Genomic DNA, 24322 nt, shown 5'->3' on the forward strand with positions numbered 1-24322 from the left:
ATTACAACTTTACATTTACTTTACTTTGCAATAATTTGACTTTGGTTTGTAAGAGAGATTGATATAGACACCTCTTAGCTACATTTTTTATGAGTTGTTTTTTTTTGCAACTCAAAAAACTCTGTCATATAATAAACTCTGATAACTGTTTCATACTATGTACACTAACATAAATATCATTGTTTTCTTGTTTACTTTATTATACAATGTTATATCTATGAATTTATTTATCTAAACCATAACGCTTGCAAAAGAATTAACTTAAATGAGATGCATGAAAATGATGGAATAAGAAAAATTCAAGCAAAGAGCACGAAAACTACCACAAATGTTTCGGGGATCTTGACTAGTTTTATTTTAAAACTACCACAAATGTTTTGGGGATCTTGACTTGTTTTATTCTAAAACTATAAAAACACATGCAGTGGTAAAAATATTCTAAATTTTCAGCAGGACACATGTCCTGCGGGACAGTGAAACTTGCCAGACATTTGAAGTTTAGCAAGACACCTCAAAATTGTCACCAGACATTACCGAAAACAAGAAATCAAGTAGAGACAATTATTATATAAAACAGAATCATTTTATTTATGGCACTGAAACATGATTTCAAAGCAAGTGGCATCAAGCCTTGTATCTATTAAAAATGACACATCAATCAAACTAGTAGATTTAGTCATCCAGCACTAAAACATCAGCTGATGTAGACTCAGTATCTCTTATTGTCTCTACGTGTGTGAGTTTCATGTGGACTCACAAATTGTCTGGTTTTTTTACTGTCCTTCCACCAAAATTCTACAGACTTGCACAGTAATTCTGTGCTTGCAAGATTACAGGTCTTATTCTAATTTTCTTGTCATCAAGTCATTAAGAGAATCATTTATTAGTTTGGACTGCCAGTCATCCTTAACAACTGCCATCTGGGAAAATCCACGTTCTGGTTCAGCAAATGACACGGAAATCACCTGCATGAGGCATACCAAGGCCAACACTGTTGACCCAGGGAAAGGTTTATCATTGTCAACAGTAATTTGACTTAACATGTGGATTCTGGGTCCACTTAACATGTGGATTTGGCAAGTCTTGTGGCTTTGAGCAGTGTCTCATGTAAGTCAGCTTGGCAAATATCAGCTGCAATGTTGAAACCCTTAGCTTCTAGCAGAGCACCAGAGTGGTCCAATAGTGTCTGAAGTTCATTATGGCCATAAGATGACAATGCTTCCTTGCTTTCAGGCTAGTTGCTTGGTTCAAAAATTTGAAAGGCACCAATAAAATCCTTATCAAATTCTTCAAATCTCTCATTCAGATATGTGACAATTTTACCTATGAAGATGGCAGTTTCTTCAGCCACGGATTGAGCAACTGTCTCTTTTATAGCACTTTTTGAGCCTCTGGCCCTTGCGTGACCACTAATAGCAATCAACTTTCCTCTAAGTAACCACTTGCCAGTTTGTTCACATGTTGTGAGCTCTTTAACAATTTTCTGGGATCTCTCAACATGATTCAGATTGCCCAGCTTCTCTTTGCAAACAGTGAGTTTGTCAGAAACAATGTTCACAGTAACAGAATTGTCTTGCATTTTGACACTAAGAGATGTCAAAACAGGCAGAACTGCCAAGAGTATGTCCATGTACAGGATGAATTTAAGGCTTGTCAAAGTACTGTATAATCCTGTAGCTTTCTGTCCATGTTCCCCATTTTCATGCAGCTTTACTTGATACAAATGCTCTGCTAAAGCTGGCCAGTTATGAGAAACTTACTCCAGGGTCTGCTCTTTGTAGGCCATCCACCAGGTTCCTGTCCCTTTTGTTGGCTTTCTAACAACAATGTTGTTGGCCTTACCAGCTTCTTTGAAACCAGCCCAGTTCTGTGGCAAATTGTCATAAAACTTTCACAGGGTTTCTAAAAAGGTTTGGATACTATCAAGGTAATGAATATCCTTGATGGTCTTCTTAATTGCAAATTCCAATCTGTGACTAACACAATGGATCCCTATCAAATAAGGCTTTTGCACCTTCAATCTTTTGACAAGTCCTTTATTTGTGCCAAAATTGACAGCTGTCAGGCATACAATTGATTCAAGCCAGTTGGGAAACTTGCCATATATGGACAATGCTGCAAGTACAAAAAATTAGTACCCAATATCAGTTACTTTCTGAAAAAAAAAAAAAAAAATGTAAATTTGTACTTCGGAAAATTCAATTGCTCCATTATCTATTACGCTAGTTTTGCTAGGTTAAGCTTCAATTCTGTCAGTGGTAAATACATGGTTCTTCTTGGTTTAAATCAACTGAAAAATGCTTGAGTTTTCACTGTTGTATATTAATAATGGAATGACTATGTAAACTTGAATTAAAATATTGTCCATTTTAATTTTACTAAATTGGGAATTCAGGACAAATCCAGAAAATCCCCATCCCAGGTAATTAAGAAACCTTTACCTGAACTAAGTGCCTTCTCTACTGACTGCATACACAGGAAGTGGGTTACTAAGTAACAGTCACTGTCTAAGTATCTTACGTAGACTATCTCCTGCTCAATGTTGGCAGTGTCTGTTGAGCCGTCAGCCATAATGCCAAAGAATAATGAGGTGTGCAGACGAGATCTGACATTAATTCTAATTGTTTCTGCAATATACTTTGTAAAGATAACTGCTTGTTTGTCATTGGCATAATGTTCTGTTAAGTTCATACCAAAGTTGTGTTCCTACAGCAACAGAAGCTCTTGAAAATCATTGAATGATTTGGCATTCAAAGCCATATAAAGGGCAGTCCTAAACAGCACAAGCAAACGATCTTTCTTAGTCTGGTTAAGTTTGCTCAATTCTTTCATTATGGGAGTTATATCAGGTGTTTCTTTTGCAGTCTTAGCTTGACAACTTGGACTGTGAGCACTACTGTTTTCATGCTCCTTAACATCACTTGATCTCAGGTTGGAAGATCATGTTATGAAGGTGTTCTTCTGCCTTCCACTACTTTGGTCATATTCCTGACAAATTGAGCAAAACATCAGTCCGGTAGTGTTATTATACTCCAGCCATGGTCAGCCTCTATTCCATTCATCCTGGAAACGACGAGTAGGCTTAGGGCCAATACTAGCAGTAACAGTTTTTGCTTTAACACTTGGGCTTGGATCAACAATCTTGGGTTTTTTCACTCGGGGTTCCATAATATTGTATTCTGATTCATTAGTCTTGCTCGTGAAGCCAAACTGAAATAGTTTGTGAGACTTTCCCGTTTTTATACTATCAGATGCCATGGTCAGATTGTCGTGAACGTTTGGTAGTGACGTGACTATCCGGGATGGCACGGATAAGGCGATCTAAAAAGCACATTTTGTGAGCATTCACGACCGTTGTTTAAAATTTGTTTGGTTTTATTCTTACATTAAATCTCAAATTTTCCCACTCATTATAGAATATACTTTTAAGCAAAATCTTTGGGCTGTGCATACACAACTTTTGCCTCACTTAGTTTTGAGGGGAGGATGTATTTGTGTCTGATATGTTAGGAATATGACCACCAGTTACTATGTCCAGTGATAGATGGGAAAGTGCCGGTCAAACTTGATTTTTAAAGGACATGTCCAGCTTTAGATAGAAAATTTTGAACCCTGATATGTGTCTACTTTATCACTTAGAACCTCACATGATAAACTTGTTTCAAGTTGATCATCTCCATAAATATCAAGCACATCTATTAAACTACAAGTTAAATAAAAATAATGATAAAAAGTGTAAACTGAAATCAGTTACTGTTCACACCAACAAAGCTTTTTATAACATAGCTGATTTAAACAAGTTATCAGGTTTGGAATGCTCTAAACCTTTGTTTTCTTGGAATTATTGAAGCTTTTAAAACAGAACAACTTAGTTAACTAAAGCATTTGTTTTCTGTAAGCAGATTTGTAGAGTTACATCCTTGCCTAGTTGGGAGAGATATTTGACATGTCTAAAAAGTATTGATAATGTCTATACATAATTTACCTCCTTATTAACAAAGTGTGGTAATGTTAGAGTAAAATAACGAATATTGGACTAAAATATGTATCTTGACAGAAAATAGAATCACACTTATCTTATTAAAGTCAAATTTTTTTGAGTGGACTTTCTAAACATTACTAGTTTTGTCAAATAACATAGCATTTTTAAACAGCAAATCTTAACTAGTATCATCTTGAATTACTTCAAGAGCATGTTTATTTAAATCTAACACAACATCCTGATTTACACACGTAAGTAATCACATTTCACTTTGAAACACAATGTAAATCAAAAAAGTGTAATCACATTTACAATACAAACCTCTGTTTTCATCTTTTCACAAGCTTTTTCAGTTAACTCACAAATTTTCTTATCAACTGCATTCATTCCTGGAGATTTCCATGAGGAATTTCTGCAAGTATTCTCTTGAAATCTTAATAGAAAAAATATACACTGAAATTTTCTTATTCATAATTACAAGTACATTAACTCCTTTTGTAAAAATCATTTTGTTCTAATGTAAGAACTAATAATGTCATTATATTAATGAATTTAATATTAAGTTTTCCATAAACATCCGTTAAAACGAAAAAACTCACTTGTAGAGAAATTATATATGTAAAAACAGCTGGTTTTTTACATATATATAATTCTCCATAAACAATTTTCTTGTGAAATATGTCATTTCTTTAACTTCTAAAATGCTACAGCTCAAAATGTGATGAAAAGACTGCTACTGTTTCTTAAAGAAGTACATTTTCCAGTTCATGAACCTTTTCATTCAACTACGTTAACCCTTAAATATCTAGGTGCACTGACTCAATACACTTCTGCTGTTTTACTCTACTGCAAAAAAAACACCTTATTTGTTGATATTGTTTAACTTGAACTTTGCACACTTTATGTGGTTTCAATAAAGCTAAGTATTTTATTTTTATGTTATACTTTTATAAATTCAGAGCTTTTGAAATTAAAAACAAATTATTTAAAAATAATTGAAACTCATGCAGATTTTAAATCTCGTTTTCATGTCTTCTTAAATTATTTTATAATTAACCAGAAAGTTTTATTTTATACACATGTAAATGTTTTACCCAATGTCTCTCAACATTTGCCAGAAGAGACAAACATGCATCCTGAGCGATAAAAAAAAAGCATGGAATAAAAATATCCTTTAGCATATTGGTTTTTCATAACTTTCAGTCATCATAAACAATTGAATCAATGGTCAGTTTTACCAGAATTGGACTTGAAAAAGTACATATATAAAAAAAGTTTTTCACTACACCAAAATTACAAGCAAGCCAATTTTGTTTTTTATCAGAAGGATTCATTTAATATCTTTCAAACTATCTTATATTAGTTTATATTTAACACTTATTTTTGGGGATTTTTTTCCTCCACTCAGTAAGTTACTTAGGTAGATAAAAACTAATGCAACAGTCATACTAGCCTTAAAAAATGAAATTAAAAAAAGTATTTTAAAATAGCATTTTCAACAAAACAGTTACCTTTTTAAAAATATCAAAATTGTTCTTTTCCAAAGTAATAGTTGTTCATATTAACTAAATTAATATGCAAACAGTACTGTATCAAACAGTGACATATGCCTAATATCTAAGCAAAAAGCACATGTGCATGGTAAATGGAATACTAGATACCTCTTCTTTTTTTTTTTCATCTACTGTCATTTGCTGCAACAATACTGTGTACACTTATTTACTTCTAGTATTGTTTTATATATTCTAAAGCATATTTATAACAATATAGGAGATTTTAGTGTTGTACTTACAGTTATGCAGTTACTCAAATGCACTGTAGTCAAAAATCAATGGAAAGAAATACAATAATACATCATATTTACTGAAGTAAAAATTTAATATCTGAGATACTCTTCAAGTATCCTAAATTTAAAATCAAATAACATAAAAATTTGAATACAATCAAATCAGCATGTAAAATTAAAGTTTTGGTATTTATAACTTTATCTTACATTAGGGAAAGTATAAAAATACAAGTAGTTGGTCCATTTGTTTATGGAAAACCTACCGGTGTATTCACTACCATTCCTAATTTCAAGCAGCAACTATTGGAAGCTCTCACCACTAACTCTTGGGCTATTCTTTACCAGTAAACATTGGATTGACCATTACATTGTACGTCCCCAAATATAAAAGCGCAAACATATTTTATGAATGGTTTTAATGCTGTTTCTCACTAACTGTGCTTTAACTGCATGATCAAAACTATAGTCTTTTCAGATAGTATACAACTATTGTGTTTACAAGTAACAAAACTGTTTAACTTCTTCCTGCTAGCTGATGATTTGTTTTTATGATGAATGAGGGTATGATACATGTCAACTTTCTAAAACTTTACTGTGCAACTCTGTAACCAAATTTTCAGTATTTTCACAAAAAAGGGACTTCCACATTAATAATGTAGTATTTCACATTAATCAATGTTGACTGTTCAGTCTTAAAGTAACTAAATAAAATTCAAACAATTCAAAACCCAGCCATCTGGTGGGAAGAGAAAAGAGGGTCATACCATCTTCACCTCAATTTCATAAAGAAATCTCCAACACCTCTGATCCATGAACAGACAAATGTGTTTTGTTTTAACACAGTGTGAGAAACTATACAATCAGTCTGGGAATCTGACATGAGGTATCAAAAAGATGCTTGTGTAATGTACATCATATCATATATAATGACAAAATCCACCCCAAGTGCAGGCATACCCTCAAAATAATAAACACTGAAGCATAGCTAATGGGAAAAAACAAACTGTACTGAGCAGCAAGTACTTCCATTAAGACCTACTACACAGGTGGAATAACAAGAGTATAAATGGGAGTTTATGTTGATTAATTCAACTAAAAATCCAAAATCCAGACACTATGAACTGACATTCACATTGGGTATGATGATGGATCCTAATCAAAGAAGTGAGATGCAATTTTGACTGCTTGCTCCCAAGTTACATAGTGGAGAATACCTTGTCATCTACATCAGTAGAAATCCACAGCAGAAAAGGCACAGCAGAGATAGTCAGTTTTTTATTTCTACTTAACTCATGCAGTCCATGAGTAAGTATAGTCTAGAATGGACAAACTTATGAAATAAACCTATCAGAAGGATAAAACCTACAAGCATTCCAATGGGACACTATATTTCTAGAGTGTATGTTTCATAGCCATGAAATTATAATGGTTAAATCATCATGTCCTTACACCGTGGCACATACTAGTGTAGGTTCCAATTACTAATGAGCTAGATCCATAAAGAAAAATATGGGAAGATGTCCCTGAAAATAAGAGGTATATATACTAAAAATAACTTAGCCAGTTACAGTCTCAAAAAACAGTGACAGATGGCAACAAGTGGATTATGGTACCCTGACAAGAAAGAAACAGCTACTTAAAGTAATGAATAAGAAATGAACACATGAGAAGTGGTTGACAGATGAAATACCTCCAATGGACAACAGTTTATACGTGTAGGAAAAAGACAAAGTGCATGATCTGAGTGAAACCACGATAAATAAAAGGCCAACTGATTCACAATTCAACAGATCAGGGAGGAAGGAAAAAAACCCATTGGGAAGGAAATTATAAGAGATGGATTCAATGGAAAAACCTTGATGAAGCAACCCAAATCATGTACTGGACTAATAATGTTATCTGGAACCAACTGAGAAGAAATGTGGAAGATGGTAAGAAACAGAAAAGTCGAAAAAACATACTACATGAGACATGAAATGGAGGGAAATAAGATGATCCAGACAAAAGAAACAACTGAAGCAAACCAGCAGAGAAACCCTGATTCTTGCTGCCCAGGAAATCAATTATAGAGATCTGTACCAAAGTGACATGGATGAATAAATATTTTGGGAAGAAGACTGACTGAAGAAGAAAAACTAACATGAGAAACTGGATGTAATCCTGTCTGAACATAATAACAACCAAGACAGAAGAGAGGATTACTTGGGAATTTATAAAACAAATCCAAAAGTCAAGGCAGAAAAATTAGACCAAATCACATGGTGAAAAACTTAAAAATAGAAAATAAGAATGTGTAATGTGTCATACCCTGACATGCAGAAATTGAAAACCCAAATGTGATAAAAGACCCAAGTGATTGAAGTGAGACTGATCAATTTAGTACTTCAAACAGCATCAATCATACAAGACAAATGGATAAAACCCATAGATATGATAGATAAAGGATGAAAAACTGACAATAAAGTTGACAATATCTCAGAATGAAATAAAAAAAACTGAATACAGCATGAAAGATACCCCATATGGTTATAAATGTACAGAAGGATTCCAAAATATAGATCAGTGACAAAAAAGATCTGACTGAAAATCCCTATCAGCAATTGATAAGAAATAAATAGCAGTGTCCTCCCCAAGAAATTCCAAAAAGGAAAGATGCTACATGTGGAGAGAAACAAAGGAAAATGGGAAACCTGCCAACAACAAGGAGGAAAAGGTATATATAAAAAAAATCCCTAAATATATGTGAAACACCTAAGAAAAAAAGGTAAAAGGTAAACATTACTATGGGAGAGTAGATTGGATAAAACAAAACAGAAAAACTAGACAGGGAAGAAATCTAAAGGGCATAAAACCAAGAAGAAAGTCTCTCTGATGGTAAGCTAAGGCAAAAGGAATTAAATCTTATATATGGTGAAGCTTACAAGTGCTCTGTAACCATAGTACCTAAGGTAACTCAACTCAACTGTTATTTGAGATTTCAAATGAGACAAAAATAATTATAAAATAAACAATGCTAGGAAAATGGAATATACTGAAATGGGTTCAGCTGTCATAAAATGAAGGCAAGTGACAACAGAAGCAATTAGGGTGTACCTCATCCCACAGGGATCCACATAAATGAAATAATGGGTAACATATAAAAAGTATGAATTAAACAAAATGAAGGGTAAGAAAATAACAGACATTTGTCAACCATAGACTAATTTTCAGTTTATGAAAATATTAATTTCTACTACAATACTTTACACCTGCTCACTTAATAGCTGGAATCCCATGCTGAAATTGTGAATGGATTGATGCAAAAAGTAACCTAGATGAACAATTTTTGGAAGTTGTCTATAAAGAACCCACAGAGTGTGATAATTAGTGGGTTACTACACTAATTATGTTTCTTTTAGTACTTGCTAATTACAGTATACAACTGATTATTAACACTGCTAGTCATTTCTCCAACTGTTACATCGGTCTTGGTTCTAAAGCATCTGTTTATTTCTGTCATTTCTAAGTCCAGAAACATTTTGGTAACATTTTTGAGACATGGTCTGAAACTGCCAAAAGAAAGTTAGGTTTCACAGTGAAAGAGGAGACTAGTTATTCAGCTCTGATCACAATATTTTCTGGTTTGCTATTAAGTTTTACACAAAATGGGTTTGGTTTGCTAATTCCAGATGACCTCAAACAATCATTTTGGTGTTTAGTACTGCTGAAATGCTGTTTGATAACACTGTCACATAGATGAGCAATTGTAGATCAAAAACACAAACTATACATCTTGCATAATTCATACTCTTTGGGGATGATACAATAACACTGAACTTTTTTTTTAAACACTTATGCCTGCAGTTTTATTTGCTATAAACATTTCTTTTCTTTGTTGGAATCATTAGGAATGAAACAGAACCACATTTTTCTGCCATTTTCTTCTCAAAAAATCATCAGCACACCCTTGATGCTAACTATTTATGTTCCTTCTTAATAAACTATTTGTAAGACTGAGATGTATAGCTGAAAGAAGTGAATTACTTATCAAAAATTATTAGAATTTAAACTACTACAAAAATTCATACAGGTATAAAATGATAAATAAATCAAAACAATTACATCTAAATCATAAGAATTGGCAGGTCTGAAAGTGGTTAGGATACTTCAGACCATATTTGGAGGTTCAACACCTCTTCAAGAGCAGTGAGCACTGAGCATTTGTCTTTTAGTTAGTGGTAGAAGGAAGGTCCTTACTGTCTTCTATCCCTAAACCTCACACTGGGCACAGAGCAAACCCCAGACCACCTGAAAACATAACATCCAATCAATAGTAGGAAGGAGAAATGCTAATGTAATGAGTAAACTCCAGTCCAAAACTAATGGTGCTAATAAATTTTTTTTTATGGTCCACAGTGGATGAATGATCCCTACCAACCACATATGTTAGGACTTGTGTTGGCCAGTCTTATGCCAATCCAACACCAGACTGACCAGGAACTAACATCTATACAGCAGTAGAATGAGAAAAATCCAAACAAAGGGGTGAACAGAATGCGGTGAATTTATCAATTTTAAATTCAAGTGACAGTGGGAATTTGTCTTTTCTTATAAGGTAGAAAGAGAGTATTCACCATCTAAACCAACAGAACACTACAGCCCTATTCCCGATTAAGTGAAAGCAATCTCACTCGGAAAGAAAAGCTACTTGATTCACTTCCCTAGTGGCTAGAAACTGGTAAATGGCAAAAACTCCTTCAACTGTATGTGAGGGAACAATTCATTAGAATCTGTAGAAATACAACAGCTTAAAACTATGAAGAGTAGGTCAGTCCCAACATTGCTTTACTCATGATAGTCCATGACTTGATGCAATCTGTTACAGGTTTTGTGACACACTCCACCTAATCAGTAAGAATTACAGACCCGTAAAGTAATGTGGTGCAGATTTAAAGCTAAGTACCCCCCAAAAAGGTATCACTTGCTACAGAGCAGAAGCAGGTATGTAAAAAGACTACTATAAAGGTAAGAGATAAAAATAGAGTGAGAATTTACCATTTGAAGTCTATGGATGTTATGGAGAATAGCAACAGGTTGCAAGAAATAGCCCAGTGAGGAAAAGATGTTCACATTATGAAGATAATGTATAACCACCATATAAAATAAGTTTCAGATACCAATTTGCATAATCTTCTCTAATGTACAACAGAAGAGAGCAGCCATGAAAAGGGTGACAAGACAGATCTGGTGAGAGAAAACTTGAAAGAAGTGACAAGAATTATTTGTCAATGATGTATAAACCAGATTAATAAGTTGATAAAGCCAACAGGTAAAGGTTACAAACGAGAAACCCTGTATAAAAAAAATGAGTTCCAGGAGATAAAAGACAGAAATAGGAGTAATGGAAAGAAGCAGTGTTGGTAACATAACAACAAAGAGTTTGCATGGGGCAAAAAAAAATAATCAGGATCAGATTGGGAACAAAGATGCACACAGATGGAAGTAAAATAGGTGTGAAAGTCCTTACCTCTTCATGCATTGTTATTTCAGTAAAAACATTATGAGTGGGATAAAGAACATATAAATATCAATAGCAAAGCCAACCAATAACAACTACATGCAAACAGAAGCAAAAAATTAGTCATCAAGAAGAGATGGTGTATCAAATGAGAGGACAAAGGTTAAAATGGAGGAAAGTAAAAGTTATGAAAGTCAATAATGAAATTTCAATCTCATAGGGCAATTAAACAGTAAGGACATGAAAGGAATGAAACAGGAGAAAGTATGGGAGAGAAAACAATGTGGGAGAAATGAGAAAATGAAAAGTATCGGATAATGCTACTCTATAGATTAAATTGTAAAAATGGATGAACCATTGTCCAAGAGCTAAGTAAAAAAGCAAGAAGGGTGTGGAACATTCATTTGGAAAAGTCAGAAGTAGTAACATAAACACAAGATAAACTGATAAACTGGCAAAAAGGAAGGGTGAACAGCACAAGAAAGAAGGAAGGCTACCTGTGAACAGTGTGGCTTTGGCTGGAGGAAAAATGGTTTATTTGTTTTGTATTTCCCACTTATTTAAATGAGAGCTATCTGTGCTGAGGAACAATGGAGAAATGATTTTGCCAAAGAAGGGATTGGGAAAGAAAAAGAGGCATGAATGAAAAAGGTTGAAGAGATGAAATCACAACTGTGCTGGCCAGAACAGTGAGTTGAGAAAGACTGACATAGAGGAGTCTGAATAAGAGAGAGAACTCAGAGAAGATGGATAAGCATGCAGGTAAAGACTGAACCCATCTTGACTAAACATATCAAACAGCTGGAGCCAAAAAATCTGGAAATGGAGACCAAAAGATTGGGAGTTTCATATGGAGGTGAGTGGCCCCTTAATAACTGATATAATATGCAAAAAGTTAAACTGTCAGAACAGACCATATTGAAGTGCCACATACATTTATGCATCAGGACATTTTTCAGATTTTACATGTAAATCATATATAACCTCCAGGTAATCATAAAATACTTTACTTTTTCATTTTCACTGTTGTATCTCTATATGGTTTGAGTTGATTTGACTGACCTTGTAACCACTACAAAATTAGAATTTTTCATTCTAGAAAGACTACAAATTATAACTCAAAACTCAAATGTTTAGTCTAGATAGCTTAAATCTAATAACATTGTACACTTGTATATATTTATTATTTTTATTATACTGACCTTTACAAAGTGACTTGCTTGGCCATGTTTTTAGTGGACTAGTATTTCATAAAATACAGTCACATTTGAGTGTATTATTACTACTTAGAAACAAGTTCATAAACTAATTTTTCTTAAAACATAGAACAGTAAATAATGAAATACACCAAACAAGTATCTTTTCTAGTTTTGTACTTTGTACTCATTTGCTGTTAATCATAGGTTGCTAAGCCTTATCAAATTTTGCATGTGGAGGATGTGAAACAAAGTAACTTTTCTCAGGTTTTTAATATACATTTTAAGATAACATCAAACTACTATACTGATACAATAAAATTCCACTGTAATTTAGTTTAGTAACTAAGCTGTATTTGAATCTAATAAAATATGAAATCTCCAGCTCTCTAAAGTCTTACCTTATCATTCAAAATCTCCCATGAAAAGATGAATTTTTCACCAATTAGTCAAGAAACCTACTAGAAATAATGCTATTTTAGATTTATTAACATAAAATATGGAAATGATCAAAGGGTGAAAACTGTGGAACATCTGGGTGCTTTATTGGGTTCAATGTTTTGCTGCATATGGAGATAAGGAATAAAGATATTTTAATTATCAATTTAAGAAAAGTACAACAGATTTACTGTTATACATTTATTTTAGTACCTATGCTTGTTTCTCTATAACTTTTGTTTTTGCACAAAACATATATTCTTGACTGTGTATTGTGCAAGTCCCATCTGTTCTTAAAATTGGTAAAATGTTCTTCAGTGTAATAACTGACAATGTACCAGGTGTATATGTATTACTAGTGACTGACAGCATTGTTGCCAAATGAACTTTGGTGTATTTTCTAGAGTCTCCTGTAATTGGTGTATAAAAACCAATGTGCAGAGAAACAAATATTATTATTATTGGACAACTACAGTCAGTGTGCTATAGGCCTCAGGAGCTATAACTGTGATACTTGCCTATTAATTGGAAAACTACAGCATTGAACCAGTAATGTTTATAGATTTAGACCATTACAAATGATTCAACTTCAGTGAATTAATGTTTAGAGGACGATTTTATAGATTCATCTCAGATGTTTTTTTGGCCTGACAGGGATCTTCCAAATAACTGTCCTACTGATAATTCATTGGTGAGTGTCAATAATGGACATAATGGTTCTAGTTCACCTGGTGAAGTTCCATGTGCTAGAAATACATTGATCAATGAGCAAGAAAAGAATCTGCAGACTTTATCACTCTTTAAATATGCACTCCCAAAAAAATGAACTGGAAAAAGTTTCATATTACTCTTTCAAAAATGGTGTGCTAATGAGAAAATGGAGAAGACCAAATGTACCAGTGTTAGAGGACTGGGCTGTAATTTATCAAATTGCTGTTCCAAAAGTGTATCATTTTGACATAGTGAATGTAGCCCATAAACTCCCCATGGAAGGTTGTTTAGAAGTCAACAATGCATGTGATAAAAATTATGAAACATTTATTTTGGCCAAAAATTAGGCAAGATGTTTCCTGGTTTTGTAAAACTTTTCACACCTGTCTGTGTAATAACTGATTGTGTTATTACAAAAAAGATAACATTTGTGCTCAAGCACTTTCACATGCTATGTAGTTTTATTATCATAAGGTTATTTGTATTAATTGTTTTATATATATATATTTTTATAATTTTTGAAGTTATATAATTTTTAACAATGCATTGTATTTAATAAATTGTTATCAGTGTGCATGTGTGTGAGTGTATGTATATGTAACATCTTAATTAAAAATTGTCTAATGCCAATCTTAATTCTCTAAAGAGAGGTGTAACAGATTTACTGTTGTACATTTATTTCAGTGCCTACATATGTTTCTGCATAGCTTTTGTGTGTGTATGTGTTTTGTTTTTTTCACAGGATATATATTCTTGACAATGCATTGTGCATATCCCACCTATTCTCGAAATTTGTAGAAGGTGCCTGAGCATAAGAATCAACAATGTACTAGTTATGTATGTCATACTAGTAACTGACTCTATTGTTGCCAAGTGAACTTTGGTGAATATTCTAGGAGTCTTGAGTGAATGGTATATCAAAGTAGACATGCTGAGAGACAAATATTATTATTATTGGACAGCTACAGCCCATATGACATAGCACTCGAAAGATATAACTGTGATTAACACCTATTAATCAGAAAACTGCAGAACCAGTAATGTTTATAGATTTCAACCATTATAAACCATTGAACTTCAGTGAATTAATTTCAGGTGTTAGTATTTTGTAATTCATATAAGACCAATCAAGCTAGCTAGCTTAAGTGATATGTGACACTATCAACTCAGAATTAATATGCTTGTCGTGGACCTAGATTATCAATAAAATATTCAGTTCTAGACCAATTATAAGAATTAGTATTATCTGTAAGTTCTAAAACTTTTGTAGATAAACAATCCTTTGTAATAAACTATTAATAATACCCATTATTATAAACTGTACTTTTCTTGTTATTGTTTGTATACTAAAACATATTTGTGTTAAAAATGAAAGTTGTGAGTATTAATCTTCCAGGCAAATACCATAAATCTAATACATATTCACATTTAATTAACTTCTGAATTCAAATAAAAATATCTTGTTATTTGATACATTAATATACACAACAAAATAAATTGGAAACCTGTCTGAACTAAACAATAATAGATACCTAAGGCAAATTCTGAAGGGTGAAACAAAATTATCTTTTGTGAAAGATTTATTTAAAGACACTAATTAGATGTGAAAAATGTTTAAAGACAAATATTTCAATATTCAAGATAAACATATACTTTATAGATCGAAAAGAGTAATTGCAAGTAAAAAAAACCAGGTTGGCTCACAAGGAGTATAAGAGGTAAAATTAAATAAAAGCACCATAAGTTTAAGAAATTCAAACTGACTGGTGCAACAAGAGATTTAGAAGATTACAGAAGATGAAGTTAAAGAAGCAGGAACATCAAAAGGAATTGTGTGAGAAAGGTTGGCTAAAATGTAAAATTAGCAGTATGAATTTCTTTAAATAAGATAATGGTAAGCAAGTGTTAGGAAGAGGTGATAAAGAAAGGCTCACCATTGATAATTATGAAATGCTAGGTTTTTAAATTTTGCTTTGTCTTTAGTTTTTACTTAACAAGATTTAAGCAGTATTCCACATATTGAAGAGTTGGTAGATGAAAACAAGATGAAACAACATTACTGCATTAATTTACGAGATAGTTAAGAAAAAACTGAGAAGTTTCAAGAATGATAAATATCCTGCACCAGATAGTATTCTTCAAAAGATGGAGGTTACAAAATTAGCTGTGCAAGCCACTTGCTGCAATTTTTATCAGTCCCTGAACAGTGAGTAGGTACCAGAGGACTGGAAATTAGCTAATGTAACTGCTAATTTCAAAGGAGGTGAGAAAAACTGTCCCAGTAATTATGGACCTATTAGTCATATACTGTATTAAAAGATGCTTTGCAAAGTCATTCTGAAAAGCTGACAAATTGATGAGACGGTCAACATGGTTTTACTGAAGGAAAAATCTTGCATTACGAATCTTTGACATTCCTTGAAAAGGTTACTGCCAATGTAAATAAGGGTAAGTGTAGATTTGATATACCTGGATTTTCAGAATACATTTGACAAGGTAATATATAAAAGGCTTGTAAAAAAGTTCTCTCTGTATGTGTGGGGAATAAGTTAGCAAACTGGATAGACGAATGGCTGGACGGAAGAGAAAAAGAAGGTTGTTACCAAGTTCATCCAAAATGTACTAATTTCACAAATGGGGTACCTCAGGGTTCAGTCTTAGAACCTTTATTCTTTTTTATTTAAACAGGCATTGAACTGTTGGAAAGGGTTCTGAGTAGGTGTACTTTAATGACTATGTTGAAGGGGTGAAATCTCTCAAATCAATAAAAGCAATGATATGGCCTTTGATGCATGACCCATCTGAACTGAGTTAAGAATCTAGTTCAAATTGATGTTTATTGTATCAAAATACTAAATCTATAGTTTTGTATGAATTAGGGACTCAAATTACTGATATATATATTACAAAATCAAAACATCATATCTTTTATGATCGTTCAGATATGGTTTATGTACTGAATCATGCATAATGGCCCAATTCACCACTTTCCATTATTGGAAACAATATCTTATATAAGTAAGTATATTATATCTTATATAATATAAGTAAGTAACTAATTTCATTACACAGTTCACTGGTTAGAAAGGAAGGACAAGGCAGTATCTGATGAAAATCCCTAAATATGAGTGGAATGTTTACGAAAAAAGTGTAAGTTAAACATTATCCGTAGGAGAATCGAAAAATAAGACAAAGTTAAAATCTAGGTAGGGGATAAAATGGGTAGGATTAAGAGAGGGTTTTCCCAACACTGGCAACAGAGATCTCAAGGATATAGAATCAAGAAGAAAATTTGCCTGATGGTAAACTACGGCAAAAGAACAAATGCCACGGTTGGACAAGGCTTGCAAGTACTCACTTCCAAAGAGAGACAAAAATGCTCATTGTGAAACAATATCTAGAAAAGGAAGGAAATATTATACTGCAAAACATGTCTATAAAAAAATAATAAAACTGAGGTAAGTCTCACATATTCAGCAGTCAAGGTCTAGAAAGGCAAGCCATGATCAGGTGGAAGAAAATTAACATTCATCTCAATGGGTTTTGCTATAGTAGGAGGAAGGCAAACAATATCTGGAGAAAGTAGGATGTACCCTGACCCTCAGAGCTCCTCACAAACAAAAGTAATAGTAAAACATATAAATTATAAAGAACAACAAATGTGAAATAACTGATAAATTGTAAATGTTGAGAAATTGTGTGGTGAAATAAACATATGTATCAGATGTTATGCATTAAAGCAAATAAAATATTTAATTTAATTATTAATTTACCCCTGAGGTAGAAATATAGGTAATTAAAAATAACAGACTCTTTTAAGCCAAATTGAACAGTGAAGATGAAATATATCACTAAACTCTAATTTAAAAATACTAACCTGACAATAAGTATGTAGAATACTAGAAGTCTGTGTGGACCCTGGCTACAGGGTTCCACATAAACCAAGTTAATAGGGAAAAGTATACGAGACAAATAATAATGAAAATTAAACAGAAGTTATTTTTTAAAAGTAAGTAAGTATATATAAACATTAAGATATGTATGAGACACGATATATGAAAAAAAAAAATTTTGTTAACCCAATAATTGATATACCAGTAAGATAAATTACACGTAATACTAAAATAACAAAAACCAATGATAAGCCTAATTGAATGGTATAGAATGCAGGATACAACTAAGCCTAAACCTAAACTAAACTCTCAGTACCAATCTACCAAAACTTATGTTATGGAGCCCAAATAACAACAGATAATGATACTAGCAATAAAAATGTTATAAACTCATAACTATAGATGTTTAATCTGCCCAAAGTTGGCAGACTGTATTTAAAAATGTGCAGACCACCAAACTCAAGTCAAGGCACAACAAATGTCAGCACTCTGGAGAATCAATATAACAATGAAAAAAAGCTGATTATTTTGCAGTAGAATACCACCACTAGAAACCTGTATAAATGTGCTAATAGAAAATATAACTTCTGAAATGGTAACTTAGAATGTGTAATTCATAATTCAAAATGAACACATTACAACCATACTGACAGAAAGAAATACTTTTTGTAACAAAGTAACAAGTCCATAACTAAATAGAAATATAGAATAATTCCACTTCAAAATAATTCAACAAGTTACAAATATCACTACTGTATAATAAAGAGTAAACCTGTTGAGAGAAATTGATACAAATATGAGAAAAAACAACAATGAACACATGAAACGAGAACAAATTAAAAGTCACAACACAAGAACAACCAACCAAGAAGAAATAATTCAGTGAAAGAGAACAGAGGGAGTTGCACATATCAGGAGCATGTGTGTTGCACTACTATTGGTGGGAAGGTTGTCACATGATAATCTGCATGCAAGACACACTTTACCATTTAACTGTTAGGCATGCTTTTTTTTTACATATAGATAAAAGCACCAAACTATTTATTGATGTGAGAGGAAGTAATGTTTGGTATTGGAAGAATAATCATGAAACAACTCTGGTACATCAAAACTAAGGCAATTTTCAGTTTGTTTTTATTCTTACCCAAATCCAAGTCTGAATACTAAGCAAACATTTGATAGCATCTGTGTTAAAAATTTCATAATTTTCAGTTTTCTCCACTAATTTGAAAATGATAGAATGTGTAAAAAAGAATTTTTGGCATAAACACTGTTATCATAGGTAAAACCATGTTATAAATTTTAATAATTCACAATAAACATTCAATAAAACTTACAAAATTTGATATATTTCTGTATTTATATTAATATTCATTATTTCAATGCCAGAAAGAAATAAAGAGCAAACATCACAACAGAAATTTCTTTCATATATTTTGTGTATTTTTTTCATTTTTATACTTAAAAGTAAGACAATAAAGCATTGTAATAGAAATGTTTAAATTTACATAGGGAAATACACTATCAAGATTTTAACAATCACAATTGAATAATAAAGATACACCACATGGCCAAAAGTAGGTGAATACCCATATGTGCTTGTTGAACATTTCATTCCAAAAACATGGGCATTAATATGGAGTTGATACTGCCTTTGCTGCTATAGCAGTCTCCACAGGAAGGGTTTTCCCTAGATTTTGAAAGATGGATGTGGGAATTCACTCCTATTCAGTCACAAGAGCATTAGCAAGGTTGGGCAAGAAGGCCTGGCTTGCAGTCAGCATTCCAATTCATCCCAAAGTTGTTCAGCAGGGTTGATGTCATGGCTCTGTGCAAGCCAGTCAATTTCTTTAACATCGACCTCAGCAAACCATGTCTTTATGGACCTTGCTTTGAGCATGGGGGCATTGTAATGTTGGAAAAAAGGGGCCTTCCCCAAACTGTTGCAAAAAATTTTGGAAACACACAACTCTAGAATGTCATTGTATGCTGTAGCATTAAGACTCCTTTCACTGGAACTAAAGAGCCTAGTTTAAACCATGAAAAACAGCCCCAGACCATTATTTCTCCTCCACAAAACTTTATAATTAACACTATGCATTCAGGCAACAAGGACAGCCAAAGTCTAATACAGGGTTGTATTTGGAAAAGGATGTTTTTGCATTGCTCACTCCAAATTGACTGCGAGATGGCACAGAGCCAAGCCTTGAATACAGGACCATAGTCCAAGTATCAGACAGGCACAGCGGTGATAGTGCCAGAGCAGATAGACTTAGCTGCAGTGTCGGCAAGCTAGCTCCCATGAATACCAATATGGCCCAGTATCCAGAAAAACTGAATAGAAGTAGATGATAAAGAGAAATGGGCCAGTCAGTTGTGAATATTGGTGACAACAGGGTGTGAACCAATGTGAAGCGATTCTAGGGCCAGAACTAAGCGAGTCAGTATAAATCATGCAGTTTGAGTACTGCTTAGCTTCTATGTGATCCAGGGCAAGAGAAATGGCATACAGTTCAGTAGTAAACACAGAAGCTGTAGAGGGATTTTACGTGCAACCATGGTAGAGTCCACACAGTCACCTGATTTTGAACCATCTGTATAAACAGGAATGGAAAGATGGTTCAAAAGATGTTCAGCAAATAACAAACAGTATTTCCAATCAGGAGTGTCTACTTTTCTCAGATAGCTTTAAGATAATTCACAATTGGGGATGGTAATAAACCATGGTGGGATGGGCTGACCAGTGGATACAGCAATGTTATCCAACGACAGACCCAATTCATCCAACTATGACTGGATATGAAGGCTAAAAGGAGCAATGGCATACCGTCTGGTCTGAAAAAGCATGAGCCAACGAGGAAAGAAAACACAACCCTAGATGGGATGCTTTGGTTAGGAACAAAGTTTCAAAGCATATAGTAAAGACAGTTGTAAATGGCAGAGGTGCAAAAAAGTTCATGAGACTATGTACAAGCTCTGAACTGGGGAAGTACAGAAACCCCCAGTGCAGAGCTGAAGTCCTTAATGATGAATAGTGTCCAGCATCTTTAAGGCCAATGGTCTGGCAGAGCCATAGACCAGTGATTCATAGTCGAGGTGGCCAAGCATGTCCAAGTGTGTTAAGATTCGAATTCCCATCACATCAAACATGCTCACCCTTTCAGCCATGGGGCATTATAATGTGACATTCAATCACACTATTTGTGGGTAAAAGAGGAGCCCATGAGTTGGCAGTGGGTGGTGATGACTAGCTGCCTTCCCTCTAGTCTTACACTGCTAAATTAGGGACAGCTAGCACAGGTAGCCCTCAAGTAGCTTTGCACGAAATTCAAAAACAAGCAAACCATAGTCGAGTGTCGGTCAAATAAGAGCACGATATATCTTTAGCATAGAACATCGATCCACTCCACAAGTGATGGAAGAGAGGACAAGGAGGATGTTCAGTGCTCTTGTACATTTGACCTGTAGCTGCTTGATATGTGGTATAAAGGTCAGCTTACGGTCAAAGATAAGCCCCAAGAACTTAGTCTCAAAGACCTCAGGCAGCACAACTTCACCAAGAATGGAGTTCAGGATGAGGACGAATACCCCATTGGTGGCAGAATTGCATGCAAACTGTTTTAGTGAGAGAGAAGGTAAAGCCCTTTGCTGTGGTCCACTTCAGTAAACAATTGAGAGCAGTTTGTAGCTGCCGCTCAATATACCTCATGTTCAATAACTGGCATGAGATGTGAAAGTCGTCGATATAGAGCGTGTTTGCAATAGTGAGAGGGAGTTGTTCAGTGATGGCATTAATTTTATATACTGAAAAGTGTGACATTCAGAACACAGCCCCAAGAGACTCCAAGTTTCTACAGAAAAAATGGTAAAGTGTTGAACCCACATGAACTTGGAATTGCCTGACCATTAACAAATTTTAATAAATGTGGACAAATGGCCACGTAACCCATATCTATGCTGTCTCACAAAATGCCATATCTCCATGTTGTATTATAAGCCTTCTCAATGTCAAAGAATATTGATACAAGATGTTTGAGAAAGGCTTTTCTAACTGAAGTATGGATATACACATAAAAAACTTACAAAAAAAAAATTAAAACACTAAGACATTTCTTTAATTCATTTTAATTATTTATCTAAAAAGATTAATTTTTCTTGTTTGAATGTGTTACTGATAACACAGACTTCTATGATACTTTCATTAACCTTTTGATCTGGAATGTATAAACTACCGAAAAGTTGTTTATCAAGAATACAATTAAAGTTACAGGCAATGAAGTTTGTGTTTTAAGCAGAAATAATTTGAAGCACAAACATCAAATGAATGAACATGAAAAAACCTATATTCATATAACTTACACTAGAGAAAATGAAGCTTTTTATTTTTTCAAAGCTAGCTAATGTAAGTATTGTGTATTACACAAAGAAGAGCATTTATTAGGTCATTTTATATGAAATGGCTTATTTTCACTTAGTAGAACAGTGACTGTGATTAGAATAAGCTGAATACAATAACTTGACTGTATGCTATTTGATACTACTGAGAGTGCTGTGTTTTACATTTGCCTGTCATGTCAAGTTGTATTATAATTGTTTTTGTATTTCTTTGGAACCCTACACAAGATGATTTCTTCAAAAGAACTGAAACTACTTTTTTGATATGAGCTCAAATTGGCAAAAAAATGCAGTCAAGGTTGCTAAAAACATCAATTTGGCACTGGAACAAGGGAATACTTCTCAAACTACTATTCGTTCTGGTAATAGGAACCTCGAGAATAAACACTGAGGAAGGCTTCAATCTGTTGTGAATGAAGAAACAGTAAGAGCTACTGCATAAGCTAGCCCACACATGACAGTTCATATTAAGTGCTACTGCATAAGCTAGCCCACACATGACAGTTCATACATATTTAGTGCTACTGCATAAGCTAGTCCACGCATGACAGTTCATATTAAGTGCTACTGCATAAGCTAGCCCACACATGACAGTTCATATTAAGTGCTACTGCATAAGCTAGCCCACACATGACAGTTCATATTAAGTACTACTGCATAAGCTAGCCCACACATGACAGTTCATATTAAGTACTACTGCATAAGCTAGCCCACACATGACAGTTCATATTAAGTGCTACTGCATAAGCTTGCCCACACATGACAGTTCAGGCACTTTCAGTAGACTGAGAAGTTTCCAGTGCAACTGTTTCTCATCACCTGGCTGCAATCAGAAAGTTAAAAATTTGGGCAAAGAGGTACCACATGAACTGATAGAAGAGCAGAAAACTGGTTAGGAACAAGAGGGAGTCATTCTTAAAGCAAAGCATTACCTATGACAAGAAGTGGATCCTATATGGAAAAAAAAAACCTATGCAGAAAATATAGCATACTTTGATTATTGAAACTGGTGTTTGTAAAAAATATGGAGTTTTAATTTTTACATATACAGTCAGCCATTTCAAATGAAACAAACTACTACAAAGCAGGCATCAACAAAACCACTGTAATAACTGAATGTCAAAAAAGATTATTGTACTATTAAAACTTTAACTGTACTAAATAGATGTGACATAGAGCACATCATACTAAGAGGACATAGAAAATACCATAGTGTTAAGAAGATACCAAACCATCCTCAGTGTAAAAAAACAAGCATCCTCAATAATCATCAACAAGTACCCTGAAGTATCAGTATTCCCAGAAGAAAACTGTGGTAACACAACATCAACATGAACACTGTACTAATATAGCAACATAAAAATCATTGTACTGACAATGCATAAACAAGGATACAATAATTAACAATATACTAGAATAACTGTAGTGTACAGGTTAATATGTTCACTGTACTAATATGTATTAACAAGATCAATATGCTGAAACAACAGCCAAAAGATATCTAAGGTAACAGAATGCCTACAAAGTCATTATAATAAGAGCACATCATAAAGCTAGTATACTGTCTGTTCATGATGCAATAGTATACAGGATATTGACAAAAAAAAAAAGAGAGAGAGAGAAAAATATTACTACACTGACAACACAACTGTATATATATATATATATATTCAGGGAACCATCAAGCCCAACACAACACCAGAATAACAAAACGTTATGATAACATAAAATAACTAAAAGATCACTGCAATGAAAGAACAGATAAAAATCCATTGTACAAGAACATATATAACAACACTGTATTAACTCTCTCAACACAGCCTTGATCTGTATGACTGACCATGTGACCTCCTTGTGCTTGTTTACAGTCTGTTTAGATTTAATACTTCTAACTTTCAAAGTGGTATATTTTCAAAAATCTGGCAATGTTTCAGTTAATATTACAAGTCTCTAACATACAAAGAATCATATTTAATTAAATAAAATAAAGATTTGTCCATATGATAATTTGTTTTGAATAATCTGTGTGAAAAGTTATTTTAATGTTAAAATTAAAAATACCTCCTTTGTATATAACCCTAAGACCTCCATAAATACATTTCAAACATTTTTTTCAGTAAATCTTGATAGTTTATATGTTATTTTTCTAACCCAACTCAAAACAGGATTGATTAACTTCACTGACCTTGAAACCACCAAAAACAATAAAATAAATTTAAAAAAACCCTGAATTACCCTTTCTTCTTTCTAGAATGACTTCATATTGCAAGAAGAAACTACACTCATTTATCCTAAGTAGCTCTTAGTTTGTAACACATCTATTTATAATTAAGGTTTATCACCATTTAAACTGCAACAAACTACTGTCAAGCCATTATAAGATGTAAAATCAAGTCAAAAAACATCCAGCTCACATTACGCTAT

At 33.4% G+C, this 24322-nt stretch overlaps 1 protein-coding gene across 4 annotated transcripts in view; it reads right to left on the reverse strand.

The window, feature by feature from the left end:
- Positions 1 to 3596: 3596 nt before the first annotated feature.
- Positions 3597 to 24322, reverse strand: part of LOC143243208 (uncharacterized) — a 118174-nt gene continuing 97448 nt past the window's right edge. For all 4 annotated transcript variants that reach the window (XM_076487022.1, XM_076487023.1, XM_076487021.1 and 1 more), the window contains one exon: positions 3597 to 4415. In XM_076487022.1, coding sequence (XP_076343137.1) covers positions 4271 to 4415 — 145 coding nt within the window. In that variant the 3' untranslated portion in view covers positions 3597 to 4270. The remainder of the gene's footprint in view (positions 4416 to 24322) is intronic.

The sequence above is a fragment of the Tachypleus tridentatus genome, unplaced genomic scaffold, assembly GCF_004210375.1.
Source record: "Tachypleus tridentatus isolate NWPU-2018 unplaced genomic scaffold, ASM421037v1 Hic_cluster_2, whole genome shotgun sequence".
Classification (NCBI taxonomy): Eukaryota; Metazoa; Arthropoda; class Merostomata; order Xiphosura; family Limulidae; genus Tachypleus; species Tachypleus tridentatus.